This window comes from Micrasema longulum, unplaced genomic scaffold, assembly GCF_059751315.1.
Source record: "Micrasema longulum isolate JH-2025_06_02 unplaced genomic scaffold, ASM5975131v1 h1tg000276l, whole genome shotgun sequence".
Lineage (NCBI taxonomy): Eukaryota > Metazoa > Arthropoda > Insecta > Trichoptera > Brachycentridae > Micrasema > Micrasema longulum.
In genome coordinates, this window is record NW_028277480.1 from 51,094 (window position 1) to 70,086 (window position 18,993).

The following is an 18,993-nucleotide window of genomic DNA, read 5'->3' on the forward strand; positions in this document are numbered from 1 at the left end:
AATCATTTTACGTTTTTTAATGTTTATGGTTCTAAGATTTACATCCAGCGCCATAACATAATGATTTGAACAACAATATTTTGAGTTTGTCCAAATGTTTGTAAACAAAGACTTGGTTTCCCTCCCGAGAGAGTTATGAAGATTGACATTTTACAACGGAGATAGAGAACATTTTAGGGACTGAGAAAGTCTAGGCATTTACGAGGTTTATCACCTGTACTGGTTGTAATAGGTATGTTCATTATAACGGTTTGAGTTTTGAACTACCATATATCTCTTTGTTCTAATTTCCGATAGAGCCTGCAATTTTATCAGATTTTATGTGATATTTCACTATACCTAGGTAATGTTTAAAATGTTACGTAATTTAAACTGTAGGTATACTTACAAACTAATGTAAACTTCTAGGACTATTTTCAAGAATAAATTGTTTTTAATAGTTATGGAAATGGACTCATAGCGGTATTTTACAGGTTACCCGTTGATCGTGGGGGGTACGTTCTGGACATGGCCGCGATAAGCGAAATTTCGCGATCAACGGGGGACTTTTCACAAAACTCTATCGGATACTTTTCAGTTGATTCTGTGTGCACTTTCGAATTCGTCAATCATTTTAAGGCAGTCCGAAATTGAATGGTTTTATTTTAACCCATCAAACCAACATTTGCCTGCTTTAAAAACTACGCTTCAATTTTCAGATTTGAAATGCTTCCGAAGATTTTTAATTTTGTCTTTTTGTTGCATAATTGATTGCACTGTAGACTCAGGCAATTTGAAATCCCTACCTGCAACTGCAAAATTACCACCATTTTCTGTCATTTTTATTATTTTTACTTTCTTTCCTAGTCTCTACTTTGAGAAAAAATATCGCCTAACAACGAATCCGCACTCACCGGGGTCGCAATCAATGAGGGTTACCCCAACGATTCTGAGAACAGAACCAAATTTGACGTTCAGTTTATCATTTTCAAGCCGTGCTTAGTTATATTTTATTTTCTTCTACAAAAAGGTTGAAAACATTATTATTCCATTGAAAACAATTGAAAATATCTGCAATGCTAGAGACTTATTAGAAGTAGGTACATAAATGTGGAAATGTATAAATATACAAATACCGCTTAGATTTTCAAGGCACTGCACTAGTATTCACGTGGTTTTGGTTTTGATGTATAAAAATGATTGCTGTGTCTTTAATTGAAAGAGGAATTATAAATCTGATCTGAAAGCCCACACTTGCATGTTTATTGATTTGATTTTACGTTTAATATGGTTTAAAGCTATTAATTGCTTTTTACCGCGATCTCATTGCCGCGTGGTCTGTTTTTTCACAAAACTATACATCGCAATTTTTTTTCCCCACTAAATATTCCGCTGTGGCCGACTGTTACATGCTTGAAAATTCGCTCCTCTGGGCCTCGGTTAACCGAAATCTCGGACACCCAGAAATATCGGCTCCTTGGGCCACCCAAATTATTTCATTTCGGAGCGACCGAAAAATCGGTAATAAAGAATAATCTGTTACTTATTTGGCCACCACAACAAAACAATTAAGAAATACTCAGTTTTGTGAGGAAACGGATAATGGTTTCGCCGGATACCGGATATTCAGCGAGCCTCTAAGCCAGATAGCCCGATATCCAGCCCATTGTCTCTTTTTTTCACAAAAATATTTTTTAATCAAAAAAGTATTTTTAATTTTAAAAAATATAGGGACACTGACGAACGTTTTCGTTTGAATTTTTACATACTAAAGGTTACTTCTTTTTTCACAAAATCGGTCAATATCAATAAATCAATTTTGTGACGTCGATTTCATGAAATATTTGCAGTTTAATCAATATAAGGTATCCGCCGAATATTGAGCTATTATCCGGTACCCGGCCGGATATTAAACTTACGCGGGTAGTCTTTTCTATGCCGAGGTATTAAAAAAAATATAAAGCGTTTAGATATTTTATTTATTGTCGTTTCGAGGTGCGTGGTTGCCGCTAGACTGATGCGGGGGCTAGTGTAGAAGCGTTTATGTACTACATGGAGGAAGCGAGACGGCTAGAGCAGGTGAGTGGTCTCCTCTCTCTCTCCGCGCTGTACGGAGCGGCGTAGGCCGTAGGTCGTCGGTTAATCTGTAACGACGTAGCGACGTTATTCTGTTTGGATATTTCATTTTCACTAAGAATTTTGCCTAGAGAGTGATATTTTTTTCGGTATTTAAAGTAACTCTTGACACTTGTCAGCTCTCCGGCTATCTTTTCGCAAAAAAATCATGTTAATTAGTCGCTCCGTTGCGATGTGAAGGAAACACAAACAGACTTTTGTATTTATGTTTAATGTTAGAATAGATTTGTTTATGAAATGGTTTTACACAGCAATATTTTGCTGTCCCTGAATTCTGATCACCTAATCTTCCTGTAACACATAATCTAGATACACTGCATATACTTTTCTTATGCAGTGTCCTATGGACCACCATGTGTGGTATTAGATTTTTAATTCTTCAGTTTAATTTGAAATTGACATGAAATAATTATTAATAAATTAGTTTTCAAACTAAAATATTTCAGTCTCTGAAACATAAGAGTGATCACCTTGCCTTCATGTAATTAAAATGATCAACATAAGCTGCGGTTGGTGTACTGATGCAATGCCCTATGCACTATAAGTTGTGGAAAGAAAATTATTAAGTGTATGTTTCTGCACCACAACAGGCCAGGAAGCCCAATTAAAGCGGTGAATTACAGCACAAAACACCCAGGCTTAAGAAAAATCCCATTAAATTTTGTGTTCTCACCGGCAATCAAACCCGGAACCTTCAATGCGTGAGTCAAGCGTCTTGACCGCTGGCACACGGAGGCCGCCAATATTTATTATGTATTTATATATATATATATATATATATATATATATATATATAGCTGTTTGAACAAAGTTACAGGTCAATATTACACGCCATGCAAAGTGGTCACAAACCAGCCAATGACAGTTCATTAACCTTATAAATCCTTAGACTTACATACTCCCATCTCAAAGATATTCTTCACCTTTCTTGAAATATTTGCCATCTTAATAAACTCCATAGATTTAATCAATTATCTTTTTTTGTCAAGCTGTTTTATACAATTTTGAACTGAACATTCCTTTTTCATACAGGTATAATAGTTTTACGTAATGAACATCTCCCATTATATCTCTAATTACAATAAAATAGGTATTTATTTACGTACAGTATTTTGAATCTATCCAAATTTCTGTAGACATGAACTGGATTCAACCCCCTTGGGAGTTAATTATAAATATATACTGTTATGCGGATGACCAACAAATCTATTTTTACTGCTTTCCTCAAGATATAATCAATTAAAAAAAATCGCGTGTCTCAATGCATCCAAACCGTCAACAACTGGATGTCATTAAACATACTCAAACTCAATCTATCTAAAACTGAGCTTCTATTGACAGCGACCAAAAAAGCGACAACACCTTTTAGACCAATCTCCAATTTCAATCACAGGTTGTGATCTTACCCCTAGTATAAATGTTAAACTACTGGGTGTTCATTTAGATTCAGATCTTTCTCTTTATTCTCAGGTCAATAAAACGGTGCTGGTTTTTTCCATCTCCGACAGATCAAATCCGTGCGGAGAAACATTCCTATGGACGCAACTAAAGCTCTTGTAAATGCTAATGTCGTTTCGCGTCTAGATTACTGTAATGGAATGTACGCAAATCTCCCAAAATATCAAACTAATAAACTTCAATCTGTTTTCAATGCAGCAGCAAGGCTTATTACCGGAATAAAAAAATATTCTCAGATCTCACAACATTTTCGAGATTTGCACTGATTAAAAATCCCAGAGAGAATAAAATACGAGTTTTGCTGTACAGTATTCAAATCCTTTCATGAAATGGCTTCAAAATACCCATCGGACCTTTGTATTAGGGAAAATACATGTGAAAGAAAATCTTCTCTTAGGTCAGCATTTGATTAAGGAAGAGGAAAACTTGTCGAAATCCGGCGCTCCCCTAACACTAGATTTGGAGATCGTGCTTTTGCCGTTGCCGGCCCCTCTGCCTGGAACCAATTGCCTTCAAACTTATGAATCATCGACATTCCCAGTTAGTTTAGATCCCAACTAAAATCCCACTTCTTTAGACTATCATACCCTCAATTTTAAATCTGAAAATATAATATGTCACTTCAGTTTAGTTAGAATGTAAGTTTAGGTATACAATTGTAAAGCGCCCTTGAGGTGAATTTTCACAAAAATGGCGCTGTATAAGTCAGCCAACTATTTTTATTATTATTATTATAGAACGTTGAATGTTACACAGTGTGTAAATTGGCCACTTAAACCAGCCAATGATTGGTCATAAACCCTGTAAACGCCTAGACTTCTATATTCCCTTATATAAAATGTTCTTCTCTGTTGTAATGTATTAATATCGACTTATTTACTTAATCTTAAAATAGTGCACACATATAATTATGATTTTCTTAATATTAACTTATTAACGTATTGCAAGCTATTGGGTAAATTATATTGTTTATGTACTGAAGATAACATAAAACATAAGAAAACGCTTTTGTAAAAAAAAACATACGAGAATGTACCTATACGAAGATTTAAGAACATTAATTTGTAAGTTATTCACAATTTATTTTTACAAGTTACATAATTTATACTAATAAATTATAGCTAATTTATGTATTTAGAAAATTTTTCAATAACAATATTCCTTCCCAAAGTGCCTAGGTGAGACTGAGGGTTGAATAAACTAGAGATAAAACGGGTATCCGGTAATTATCCGATATCCAGCCTATCTGGCATAATTTTACTAAATGGTCGGATACCGGATAGTAGCTCAATATCCGGTGGATACCTAATATTCATTAAACTGCAAAAATTTCATGAAATCGTCGCCACTAAATTAATTTATTGATATCAACCGTGTTTGGGAAAAGGGGAGTAACCTTCATCATTAAAACAATGGTCTTTTTAGTATGAAAACGTTTCGAATCTACTAAACACGTCGCAACAAGTCAGAGAAAATGCCGTATATCCGGTATCTGACCAAACTATTATCTGTTTCATCGCTAGAATAAACACAATGGTAGACAAAACTTCACCCTTGAAATTTGGATGAGGATGTGAATTGGGAAATGCGATATTACTGGTTATTATGAGACATGCGAAAGATTACTTAATCGCGTCGGCAATAGTACAATATATTTTTTCAAATCCTAGACAACGTGATCGTTGTGTGATATTTGACAAACAGAATTTTAAAAACATTAAAAATTATTTCATTTCGGATAGGAAACGGCCGTTTACACGTGGACAATACAATAGATATGACAATATTATATAGTCCCAGCTCGGCGAACAGTCTTGACCACGCAGGATAGAACGCTGGGACAATCCGAAAATTCGGCTGCAGTTCACACGTAAGCTCTGCGAATATGAATACACGGCGGCGTTTATTACGAGCGAGTTCAGGAAAAACATGATTTATTTTATTCCAAGATTTATGGGAATTGTTATAGGACGAATTAAATTTTTTTAAATTCCGCCATTTTCGGCAGAATAAATGTGCGGGAATGACACGCTCACGTCAAGCAAATCCCTATTATCACAAGTCACAAGGACAATGCAGCCGCACGCGGTGGTGGGAGTAATCATTGTTCCGCGGAGATAAGCCGCCAGTCACACGATGTGGAAAATTTGAGTTATTCGATTAATATTGTAATCGATTTGGTATAAGATATAACTATTCGGTTCAAAAATAGACTCGGACATCACTAGTGCGGTCCGACGTCCGATAGGTGATCCGACGTCAGACGAATCGAATTTCGTTCGTGCTCGGTGAAGTTTATGATCGCGAGTGACGCGAGACGCGAGTGACATAAGATAAGGGCATCCGTTTGACGTACTATTGATAATGTGATTTTTGTGACATTAGCGTTAAAGAAAGAGGGTGTTTAGCAGAAGGATAACGGGTGTTATGAATTAAAATATATTTTCCCTTTCTAAAACGATAATGGTGACGCATACAAATGAATAGCGCTAATAAAATTAGTGCTATTTTACCGTTACGGCACTTGTAGGGTCTGCAATAGAATTTTCTCGGCATTCCGGAATATCACTCTGCATGAAGTGCCTGTTACCCCGATTTCGCATAACGCATAACCATGACTGAGTTACTTCAAGCGTTGATTGCAGTATCGGAAAAGGCATCGAATATAGCCCGAGCTTGCCGAACTGAAAAAGATCTGTTCTCACTTCTAGTCCAAGAAAAGGGGAAGAAAGACGCTAACCCTCGATTTATTCAAGATTTCAAGACTTTAGCTGATGTCCTTATACAAGAAACTGTCAGACATGAACTGGGAAAGAAGGTTTTTATCTTAATTTTATAAATTACTTATTTCAACAACAGCAAATTTTTCCTCAACAAATGTTGTGATTTCCAAATAATATTGTAAACTGTGAACTTAAAATATAATCATTTAATTATTAATGCATCGTACTATTCATTCCTATTCCATCAAATTACAAGAGTTATTCCTGACCTAACTGAAATATCTAGTTGTGTGTATGGGGCCTATATTCTAGGCCACAGTCAGCTGAATTAGCCCAGACTCTCAAGATATGTTTGATGAGTGAGTACTTATAACTTATAAAATTATGAAACACAGATTGGTGTTAATTGTTTCTATAAGTAATTACATCTATCAGTTTTATCAAAATTTCCTTGTATGTATAAGCAAATACATTGTTTAAATTCCTTAATAAGCCGACAGGAAATCCTTCAGCATAGCATGGAAATAAGCCGATTTAAATTTTAATCAACAAAACGATGTATTATACTATTTCATATCTCAGTCATAACTGACTTTCGTCACATAAAACTGTTGCTTCATCATTATTTGATGAGGGGGGTTGTAAATTTCTAATAAAACAAATTTATTCTTGAAATACTTAATATTTACTCTTAAAATCTACGTATCTCATTAAATTATGCATTAACATGTTTTTATGGTTCCAAAGTTCGCACTTTATTATCATAATATAAGCTAGACAAAAAATTTCATATCTTTAGTTAGCTCAAAAGAAATACAACTTGTTACTGTTTAATTGAATGACTTCACTCTAACAATTCATGTTTGTACATGTATTAAAATATCTATTAACATGATATAGAGATTGGTCGTATTCTTTACATACATACAGGATAAAGACTTGTCATTTCAGCAATGATTTTGATATCATTTAAGTATTTTCATTTGCCAAATAATGCTTACTTCGAATCAGACAGTTAGTAAATTAAGCATATCGTAGCTCTAGATGCTACGCCTCATATATACAAACCAGTCAACCTTCAGGTGCGAGAAAAAACTGTTTAGACAATTAAGGCCACTGTATCATCAGAAGGATGGAATATTACTTTACGGACATTTTTGCATAAAAACTTAAAATTGACCAAAATCAGTTTTAGTGTTATCAGTTTTATTTAATTTTTATTGCAATTGAAACTGCAATTTAGTTTCGACTAAACCCTATCTGAAATCTTAAAAGCTAACATCTTAATATTGTTTCAATTTGGTAATCCTCTGTGGGTAGGTTCCAGTGCATTAGATGCATATTTGGTTTATATGTGTAGCTCTCAGAGACTAAATAAGGCAGTGAAATTGGCTCTCTGCCCTTTTTCTGCTCCTGCTTGCTTGCCTAGCTTCCAAAATAACAGTCCTGTTCAGCGGTTCCAAATTTTGCAGCTCCGTGCAGTACCAGAGCCCTCTTCAGTTAACTTAAATCTTCCAAGAATAAATCTCTACTGAGAAGCGACACCTTTCATTACAGTTCACAGCCACAGTAATAAAAGAAGGAATCTTTACAGATATAAATCATGAATGTATAAACATTTATTTGTTAATGTGAAACCCGTAATTCGTTTTCCTTAAGGTGCATCTATGTCTCCTTTTCAGTTTCCGGATCTGGTCGATCACATACACGGAGAAGAAAGTAATTCCTTCAGTAATACTCTCGGAGAAACCATATCTGTGGAAGTTCGGGAATCAGAATCTCAAACTGCGGAACTTCTATTTAAAGTTCTCGACGGGAATGAAAATGCAGCCAATATACTGGCCGCTGAAGTTCACAAAGATATAATTATGGATGACATTAATTCACAAATCAGTAGCTGCCTGAATTTGGACATTCCAGTCTGCAACATGGGAGTGTGGATTGATCCCATAGGTAAAAACTTGTTATTATGTTTGTATACCTAATCGGAGCTTTTTTCAACTGAAAAAAAAATAGGATGAAGATCAACCTACTCTGCGAAGGTGTTGAAAATATTTCTTTGGCCACCACAATTATTCAAAGCTTTATTATGTTATTTTCAAACTTTCACTTACATGATAATGAGTATTCATTCAGTTCAGTTCATGGTCACAAAATAGTATTTTATTTTAAGGAAACAAAATGAAGTACATACATTTATACAGCTATTCGTCGACTTACGACCGCGATCGGGTCTGGAAAATAGGGCGTAAGTCGATCTGGTTGTAAGTCGGAACATGCAATAATTTTCTTATATATACAATTACTTACGCTGCATGATGATATTGTTATACGACAAAAATGAAATAGCGTGTCTGTCATTTATCGGGTTTCTATATGTTCCTTTTTATATTATTTTGGATTGGTTGAATAATCCTTACCTTACTTGGAAATCTCAATTTATTGTATTCAGAGCAGGCGAACAACTGATCGCAGATTGCGATCATAAAGTCGAACAGTCATAAGTCGACGAAAAGCTGTACATACACTTAATTCTACTACAGCAGCAGTGCCTAACTGGTCGTTCGCGATCAACTTGTCTATTGTACATATTCAGACTGTATCGGAACAATGCAAAGAAAAAAATATGGTTACAGAAAGACGAAAACTTTCAAGATTTTTTTAGCTTTCTAGCCGTATTGCATGGGTAACCAAATGATTTTTTAATGAAATGTTTGGTAAAGTTGAAAAATACAGTACTGAGTGTGAGTGAAATAGAACTAGTACCCTAGACGAGTACTACAGAACCATGCGATTTTTAATTGAATTCTTAAAGATGGCGGAGTTTTGTCTTTATACTGTGTATGAAGTTTTTCAATAGTCAGATCATTTTTATTTGAATCAAACACCTATTTTTGCAAAATAAAAGAAATTACATTACATGCCAGTTTTAACTAATGCAACCATGTTTATATTTGATGGTAAGAGTGACAATAACTTAACAGTGTTATATTGCAATAATAGTCGATGTTAAATAAGGATAAAGCCCTAACTGAAGTATTTTGCTTTTTTATATTTAAGAGGTTTGATCCATTTGCTGCTGGAACTATTCTGTGAAAAATAGTCAAATGAAAAGTTGACTATATAATAGAAAGAGAATACTAGTGATGATGGCATAAAATGTGGACATTAACTGCCCACATATTCTAAGAACGCCTACATTGCCGGCATCAAATGTGCTACAATCTCCTACCCATCAATGTGAACATATTGTTAATATTATGTATGTAGTATCAATTTGTCATTATTTTCAGATTCTACTGCCGAGTATATCAATGGAGACAGCGAGTCTGTCAGTATTGGTAGTATCAGCCTATCTGGGCTACAGTGTGTCACAGTACTTATTGGTGTATATGATCGACTCACGGGTCAGCCGGTTATAGGTGTCCTAAATCAACCATTCTATAACGGGTAACTTGCCATATTTTTCTGTCAAATGTATTCATAAATTAATATGATTAACTGTAATCACATATTATGTAGTAGTGTGCTTAGTTTCACTTCCTAAAAGATATAGTAATGTTATTTGAAATTGACATAACTGTTAATGCCAAATTTTGATGGCATGCAGCATAAGCTACATAATATAATGTTTATTTTTTATTAAAAGTGTAGAATAATAATTTTTATTTAAAGTAATTTGTTTTTCACCCATCCCAATATTATTATTATGTAATTGATTAATTAGCTTTACACAATTTAAAATTTCTTTCGTAAAACATAACATGAACAGGCTTTATTTATTTATTATATATATGGCCTAAGCCAATTACAACAGTTATATGAAGAAACGTATGTACAAGAAACTGAACAAAAATAACATAAAACTATGTAGCAAAGACGAATAAGGGCAATAATTGGGTTGTGGTCCTGTGGCTAGGGTCTCGGACTCAAGGATCAAAGGTCCGCGGTTCGAATCTCACTCTACCCCAACTTGATTCCCATTTTCTAATAGGGAGTTATTTATAACTCGTTGAAAAATGGCCCTTGAAATAAAATATTTAGGTAAATCATAAGAACGCATATTATTTTTTCAACTAAAAAAACGGTATATAATATGTATATTTAAAAACACTATAATAATTAGTAAAGCCTATATTCATTTAATGTGTGTAATTTCTCTTGGCTTACTTGCTTTTTCCAATCACGAATCAAATGCAAATTTTAGGAAAAAAGATAAAACTAATATTCAATTATTTATAAAAGATTAGGGCCTCATTTTTTTTTTTTTTAAATCACAGAAGCAAAAATTATATAAATACCTCCTTTATTTGATCATTTCATTTAGTATGAAATTAGTGCTTTGGAATAATGATCTATCTGGACTCTTATTTTAAGGATATCTGAAATTTCGGGTTTTTTTCCTAGTAATTTGAGCTAATTTTTATTTCAGATCAAAGGGCCGTTGCTTGTGGGGAATAAGCTACATGGGAAAGAGAATTTTCTTCAATCCTTATAAAGATTCTCCCGAAAAATCAGATAGCAAAACTACTTCAACGATATGCATAAGTTCTAGCGAGAACATCAAACTAAAGGAGCTACTGAACGACGCTGGTTATAATTTAGTGGAATCTGCCGGAGCCGGATACAAACTGCTTATGGTCATTTTAGGGCATGCCGATGCTTACATTCTGTCCAAGCCCAGCACCTTCAAATGGGATACTTGCGGTCCTCATGCCATCCTAAACGCTCTGGATGGAGGCATTCTTGACTATTCGAAAGCTCTCAACGACGAGACTTGCGGGGAAAACTGCGAAGTAACTTACATAGCGGAAAAGGAAGAATGTAATGGTTCCGCTATCGATCAGTGGTGTAACAAGGGCGGAATAATAGCATACAGAGATCCAGACATCATATCTAAAGTCCTAGAAGTTCTGTGACGATTCCAAACAAAGTGAATATATTTCTAGTCACATTTTAAACCTACATGTTTCACTAAGCAATACTGAATATTACACAATTATTCATTTTATGTTGAATCTCTAGATTGAATTTCGTATTCCTACAGTTTTTTTCTGTATTATTTTTATCATAACTAATAAGTTTACATCTTTTTAAAAATAATCATTCCATAAATTTAACTTTTCCTATAAATTTATATTTTTGTGATATGCGATACTTAATATTTTTTTAATGTACATTAGTACAATAGGTTTTATTTTTATAACAAAAATATTGATTTTTACATTATGTATTTGTATAAAAAATATTTCGACACTTATCACTTAATGAGTCTAGTCTGATAGGCGTAAAAGTCAAAATCTAATCAAATTTTTGAATTGTTTACACCGAATACTTTTTTTATTCATTTGTTGATTACCAATTCATGTTTTTAAAGTTTATTTTATAATAGATTTTTCCTTGTACAAATATGATCTGGAAATTGATCATACATTTATTTGTGGATAATGTAATATTATGTATGTACATAAGTACATAAATATTTTATATGGTGATAGGAAACTGATATGAACAATTATTAATAAATTACTTTTAAATAGCATAATAAAACCTGACTTTTTAAATGGGGTCTTTTCACTTTTTAGATTTTTTTTATTCTTATGATGTCACATGAGTCTACATAGAGTACATATCTTATTTTTTAAATAATACAGTCATATTTTTATAAAACAGTCGTATGATTATTTTTATAAATTATGGAAAATAGATTGTTAAACAGTATAAAATAATGTATGTCAATTTATTGTTTTTAAATACCTGAATTTCAAATTATCTTATAGGTATTTTGCTGAATATAACACGACATTTCAGCACTGTTTGCGGGGGGATTTTTTAGCACAGTCTTTTACGAGTTAAATTACGCCAAAAGTTATAATAGTAATGGTTTTTTTTTTTCTTTGTGACATCAGATAAATTTTCAGAAAGGTAAAATATTCATATTTTTCTAAAACCAAGACGTTTTACACCCTATGGGATAAACGACACATATGCCGTTGTTTGTTTGTATGCAGTAGTGTTTGTTAGGACCGCACTCAGCAGGGATGACAAATGACATCAACGTGATGTGACATCAACATCAACATATATGTTTGTTTTTAAAACCAAAAATTATGACTGAAAACTCTATTTTTTTACATTGATAAGTTGTATCATTAGAATAGAAAAAAGCCACTCTAAATATTGAATTTATTTGATAATGTTATACCAAATTTGTGAAAAGACCCTATCTCAATCCAATACTTAATTTAGCTTTACTGAGATCTTTTTTTCATACAATACGTATTATTTAAGCTTACATGGGTGGCAGAAATAATTGTTTCTATGATATCCAAAAAAATACTTGGACATCAATTTTCCAACACTGTTCAATGTTTTAAAATAGGTCTGACTTTCTTGGCCAAAGTTGATGAGATGATTTTAATATATTATATATTTCTTGTATTTAAAACTTAGGAAATAAATAGCAAAATTTTGTTACTTAGTCAATGATAGTAATAGTATGATAGAAACATTCGAATCAAATCTTGTGGGTATTTTAAATTTATTTATCTATGACAAAACTGTTGACTTGAAATAAATTGTGTTTATCTTCAATGTTTGACTACATCGTTTTCTTTTATTATCAACCCGCATTATAACTTGTCCTTTCTTCACCGGTAAATACAATTCAAGCATTCGCTCTGTTGAACAGTATTCATCAGTTTAATATAGAGAACCCTTGAAGTAATTTCTAATAAAATGGGGCTTTGTAAGTTATATTTCTGTTCATTTCAAAACAGTTTTGAAGTTCATAATAACTTTTAAAATGGCAACAATATATTTTTCTAATATTTTGCTTAATCTAGACAAAAAAAAAACAAATCATATTGGTTGTAAATCCATTTTTATAGTCAATAAAATATTTTCATAAATTGATATAGTATTTACACTTAGTACATAATATGAAATAAAAATTTATTTTTCTTAACACATGCTTAGGGATCTATCACAGTACACAAAGTATAATAATAAAAATATTCTTCATATATTTAATACTAGAAACGATTGGCACTGACTCTCTCTTATAGATTACTTTTGATTTTACCTTATTTTGACCTTATTGAATTTTATATATTTTTAATTAATTGAGCAGTGAATATTTCAATTTTGTCAGCTCATAATGGGGACCACATACAAAAAAAGTACACAGAATTTACTCAGTAATCACATGCATCGAGGGCAGAAAATATAATTTTGTCTCAAAGTCTAAGGCCGTAAACGCAACGTTTCCACCCCAGAAAGGGCTTCTCGACTTGGTATAGAAGAGAATACAAAATTGTTAAATAAAAAAAATATCTGCACTTCCTTATTCTAGGTAAAATCAGAGAAAGTGGAAGAGCTTGCATTCGCAAATCTTTTGAATTGACTACTTGATTTCGGTCTCAGAAATCAATATTTACAGACATAATATATTGCACTTGTAAGAGACAAAATACATAGATGTAGCAAACATTCTAAGAATTAAAAAAAATCGTAACAAGATGTAGTGAAATATTGTTTTTAAAATATAAATCATCAGTGCAATTAATACCCAGAGAAAAGGCAAGTTGTATAGCAAACCACCATAATTCTTTCTTTACTTACTTAAAATTTATATGTAAAACTAGATAAATACAGATATGTTTGTACATAACCAAAAAGATGGATGATTACAGATTAATTCAGATTGACAATGAATAGTTTGTATAAAAATATAAATAATTCTATAAGAATTTTAGTTATGGAAAAAGTTTTCCATTGTAACATTGGCCTACACCTTCTAAAATGATATTAAAAACACAACTTGAAAAACAGTCACATTATATTTTTATTTTCACTAATAAGACTAACTATAAAAAATTACAATATCAAAATACTTAGAATTCACAACATACAATGAAATCTTAAATTTAATTGTTTTCTTTGAAATGTGAAACATTCAATATTGTCTTTACATGTCATTAAAAACTTGTTTAACAGAAATCAGTGTAGATTTTTATAGATCAATGAAACAAAAACTACAATTTTGGAAAAATAATTTAATTTAATTTTCTACCCAAAGGTTTCACATGTAAGTTTTATTGTTACAGCTATTGATGGTAGTAACCTCCCAAAACTACAGTGGGCAGTGCAAATATTTTGTTAGAATATAAAACATTAGGAATACAAATAAAATTCGTTTCATACTAATGCGAGTTTTTTTTATGACATGGTTTATTGTCTCGATATTTTGAATCAAATATACTAATAAAAAATATATGAAATCATCCCACCTATCAGTTCTTAGATTTGTAATATTTTCATGACAAAGGTGTATAATTGACCTAATTTTGAAACAACCTCTACAAATCAATAAAAATATTCAAATTCATTTAAATAAGAAAATAGTTTAATATATTTTTACTTGATATATACGTTTATGTTTTAAAAGTAATTAAAACTACGAGAACGAGAAGTCAGTACGTTTATTGATAGTTGGATTAAGCTTTCCAGAAGCAACATTTGTAATCCAAATTGTTTTTTGTAGCTGATAATCGCAGCAGTCGAATCTTGAAAAAAAAATATCCAACAAGATACTTAAATTAAATCAATCAAGCAAATCTCTTTCGGAATTCTGAATATTTGTTATAATCATAGTCTTGAAATTATATATTTTTTTCAATCTTACTTAAATGCTCTAAAATGCAAAATCATCGCAAAAAATTGCGGTGTTTTTAAAAACATGATTGGAAATTTAGCGCAATGCAAATAATTCATTGTTAATTAAAACATTCACACATTTCAAACCAATCGCTGTCGATACTTTTAAAATGATCACAATAACTAACATTCTTTTTTCGTAAACCTTCCACTGAGAACATCTGATATGAGTGTTACTTTCCTTAAAATATCGTTTAAATTATCACTCGGAGTTGAAGAGAATTTTGTATCACTTGTGACTGCTGGTGGTAGACACGGTAGGCGATGGAGCTCGCTTCTCATTTTCTAATTTAGGAAGAGCAACTTCCATCCTTTGATAATGTGGCCGCCATGAACTCGCTGGCCTAGTGTAGTTTAAATGGTCGTATTCTTTTTCTAAATAAAACAAAACAGTCCCTTATAAGTATGTGTATGCGAAAGTAATTTTCTGTAATATGACAGCTGTTAAAAGATGTCTAAATATGATGTCCTTTTTAAGGCTTATTGAGTTAAATAAATCATCGGACTTTTCAGCATTTTGTGTAAACAGGCTAAGGTTAAAAAAAAAAACCTGCACAAACAAATGTTCAATGCACCAACTGACACTAGAGTTAGGCTTGTAAGCTAAAATTTTGATTTTTCAGAGCCCATCAAAGCCCTTCTTCAAAATTTATAAAAAATTGACACGTTTTTGTAACTATAGTGGTGAAAAGAACGAAGCAACGATATCTTAATCTTGAGAAAAATGTCTTGCAATGAAAAATACATTTTTTATTCAACTAAACTTCAAACTTTGTTATTAGATAAATTTCAAAAGAAAATGTTACGGAAGAGAAATAGGATATTTTTCATTTGGGTTTTTTAACCATATAGAATTTATATCTGCGCATATCAAAGTAATGAATATGTGTATAATTTAATTGATTCTTAAGAAAATGTACCACATATAAAATGTGTACATTCAAAATTAACTTGCATGCTTAAATAATTTATGGAAATATTCTTACCATATCCTTCCTTGTGCTTAATTTCATCATACACATGTTCTACATCTTTGTTATCATCAACACAGGGAAAGATGTTTGGATTTGTCCAATCGGCATCTTTATTCTTCATTGACATTGTAGGATCGTAATCTATAAAAAATATTAATTAAAAGAGGCATATTTTTTTCTATTTTGGTGTCTGAATTTGAGGTGCGTCTTGTAATCTATGGTCTGATCACAGTAAAATAGTATTGAAAAATTCACTCTAAGCGCTGCTTAAAATGTCGTCAAGAAGACTACAATAAGACACTTCAATAAAAGTAAAAGTTGTTTTGTATGAAAAAAAGCACAGAAACAGGGCTGCAGAACGTAAATTTAACATAAGGAAAGCAAATATTGGATGAAATTTTGCAGGAAGACAGACTCGTCAAAACGTGATACAGAAAAAAACTAACACTGAATCTAAAGAAATTTTAGGCACTGACACACATACACATACATAATATGCCCATCTTTTTAATATGAATATGACTGTTTATAATAAAGTTTTTTAAACGGTATTTTTTCTGGTCTCAAAAAAAAAGGGTGCGTCTTATAATCGAGGAAATACAGTTATTAAAATAAATATAAAAATTGAACAATAAATAAATCATTTAATTGAACAATAATTGTAGCTTACACTCATCTGATTCCCCAGAACACCCGGCTCTGCTTAATTTAAGTTTTTCAAGATCTGTGTTGTTCTGCTTTAAGGAGAGGTTATTCTTTATGTGAGTAGGAACATTATTTAAAAGGTTTGCAGAATCGTCAGTCCGGCTACCTCCTTGGTAAGAGTATACTGGATTGTCAAAATGATGGCGATCTAAAACAAAAAAAAACATATTAGAGACACTGCTTCATCAATAAAATTTTTAAAAATGTTATCTGAAAATATGTTACATAATATGTAATATTATTGAACTAATTTGATGGATCTAATAAAAAAAACATTTGTACAGTATTCCTGATGACTGAGACATTTCCCTCACACACAGAGGATTCCAGGTTCGATTCCCGGTGAGATCACATAAATTACATGTGATTTTTCTGCGCTGTAATTAGGCCTCATGGAAGAATAGTGCAAAAAAAATACAAAGATAAGAGAATTTTTCCAAAGTACAAATATTATTAGATATTTTTAAATAACATTACCTATCATCATTATGATCGTAGAACGTCGGATGTGCAAAAAATGCAAAATTGATTTTCTTTTATATTGGATCTTGAAAAGGTTAAATAAAGGCTTTATATTCTCCGGGTTCGATAAAAAATTATATATAACTAAGTCAAGTATAAAATTATATACTTTTGTACTTATATCAAGTTGTGATATAAATTGCCCTTTTTAAGCCTTTTTAAAAAAAAAAATTAAACCGCTCTAAAATCTACGATCATGACGATATGTATATCCATAAAATAAGTCAAATGAATATTTAACCAAAAAATAGAAAAATCAAACATACATATGTATTGACATATGATAAGAATCTTTTGTAGTCTCCGTTAAGAAAGATTAGATAATTATGTTTATCCTAGTTATATTTTTCAAACAAAAAAATCTAAATTTGTTTCCAGTGACATACAATGTTTATTTTTGCACCACAACAGGCCGGGAGGCCCAATTACAGTGATGAATTACAGCAAAGAACACCCAGGCTTGAGAAAAATTTAATTAAATTTTTGTGTTCTCACCGGAAATAGAACCCGGAACCTTCCGGCGTGAGTCATGACTATGGCAGTCTTAGCCACCACAGAGGCCGCCAAGAATATTGGAAAATATATTTGACCAGTATTACAAACCCATTATTACCCAGGTATGTAAGTGATAATGGGTTTATAATAAATGTTAATGAAGATGAAATATTAATGAAGTTTGTAAAACATTTTAACATTTTCTTGTATACCCATGGCTTTGTGGGATTTTTTGTTTACTATTAATATGTATTTCATTGCAATGTAATTATCCTTTATTTTTTTACTACTCTGTTTTACCTCTTATGTATATTGTAAAAATAAAAAAAAAGCATCCATCCCTTTTCCGAAACTGTTTTTTTAACGTCTTTTTTCAGTTTTGCATATCCACTACCAATTTTTAAAAACTAATTTAGCAAAAATTTAACAATTCTTTACAATCAAACCGCGAAAATAACAAATCATAGAAACATCAAAAGCATTAATTGAATCCCTCACTGCAGTTTTGTTAATTTGTGATCAGTCAAATACACATTTATTTTATTTATTCAAATTTATACAAAAATTTAAAATATCTAGATCGCGCCAAACTAATGATGAATAAAAGTTTATCGGCACGTTTTTAATACAAATGAAAATAACAGGAACTTATCATAAGGTCATGGGTCAGTACAATCACCTTATTCTATTTTCCCTTTACGACACTGAAGGAATACGTGCTAGTTCCAAATTGGAACTACAGGTAAGAGTACATTATATATATTTTTTCCCATTATGTAAATGAATACCCATTCTAGGAGCCTCACTTGACAAAATGATATCTGTATTAAAACATTTTACTGTACCTGGTTGAGAATTAGGATCAGCTATATACTGGACGTGGGCAATTTCTGTCTTTAAGTTGGAGACCCTGCGACGGTAATACAACAAGAGAGCTACAATAACTCCAACAAGAATAAGTGCTACCAATACACCGGACACAATGGCTCCACTGTTTGCTGTAATACAAAAATAAATCATTATTAGCTACAAAAACATGATAATTCTTACTTTGTTTCATATTTAGATTGAAAATGAATATAATAATTCAATTTATGTATTATACAATTATATATTTAAATGTTTCATAAACTTTATATTTTAAATTAAAATTTATCAAGAACATATTTTTTCGAATTAATGTGAAATATTTTGAGGTTTTCCTTTTTTAAAAATTCTTTGGATAACTCATTGTACAGTTTTAAACCTTTGTACAAATAATTTTGAGACTCCTTTTAATCTCT

General features: G+C 31.7%; 2 protein-coding genes across 5 annotated transcripts in view; one reads left to right on the forward strand and one right to left on the reverse strand.

Annotated features, from left to right (window-relative positions):
* The first annotated feature begins 5,834 nt into the window (after positions 1 to 5,834).
* On the forward strand, positions 5,835 to 11,846 carry Ipp (inositol polyphosphate 1-phosphatase). Its single transcript, XM_088224276.1, has 4 exons — positions 5,835 to 6,391; positions 7,979 to 8,249; positions 9,590 to 9,746; positions 10,729 to 11,846. The coding sequence occupies exons 1-4, from the start codon at positions 6,188 to 6,190 to the stop codon at positions 11,213 to 11,215; spliced, it is 1,119 nt and encodes a 372-aa protein (XP_088080402.1). The 5' UTR covers positions 5,835 to 6,187; the 3' UTR covers positions 11,216 to 11,846.
* Positions 11,847 to 13,162: 1,316 nt separating this feature from the next.
* drpr (multiple EGF like domains draper) overlaps positions 13,163 to 18,993 on the reverse strand; it is a 94,342-nt gene continuing 88,511 nt past the window's right edge. For all 4 annotated transcript variants that reach the window (XM_088224271.1, XM_088224273.1, XM_088224272.1 and 1 more), the window contains 4 exons: positions 18,556 to 18,708; positions 16,659 to 16,841; positions 16,001 to 16,129; positions 13,163 to 15,389 (listed from right to left, as the gene is read on the reverse strand). In XM_088224271.1, the coding sequence (XP_088080397.1) occupies positions 15,244 to 15,389; positions 16,001 to 16,129; positions 16,659 to 16,841; positions 18,556 to 18,708 (611 nt within the window). In that variant the 3' untranslated portion in view covers positions 13,163 to 15,243. The remainder of the gene's footprint in view (positions 15,390 to 16,000; positions 16,130 to 16,658; positions 16,842 to 18,555; positions 18,709 to 18,993) is intronic.

Coding starts and splice junctions, on each gene's coding strand:
- Ipp (XM_088224276.1), top strand. CDS start 6,188: ATGACTGAGTTACTTCAAGCGTTGATTGCAGTATCGGAAAAGGCATCG. Junction 8,250..9,589: donor AGTGTGGATTGATCCCATAG/GTAAAAACTTGT, acceptor CATTATTTTCAG/ATTCTACTGCCGAGTATATC. Junction 9,747..10,728: donor AATCAACCATTCTATAACGG/GTAACTTGCCAT, acceptor TTTTTATTTCAG/ATCAAAGGGCCGTTGCTTGT.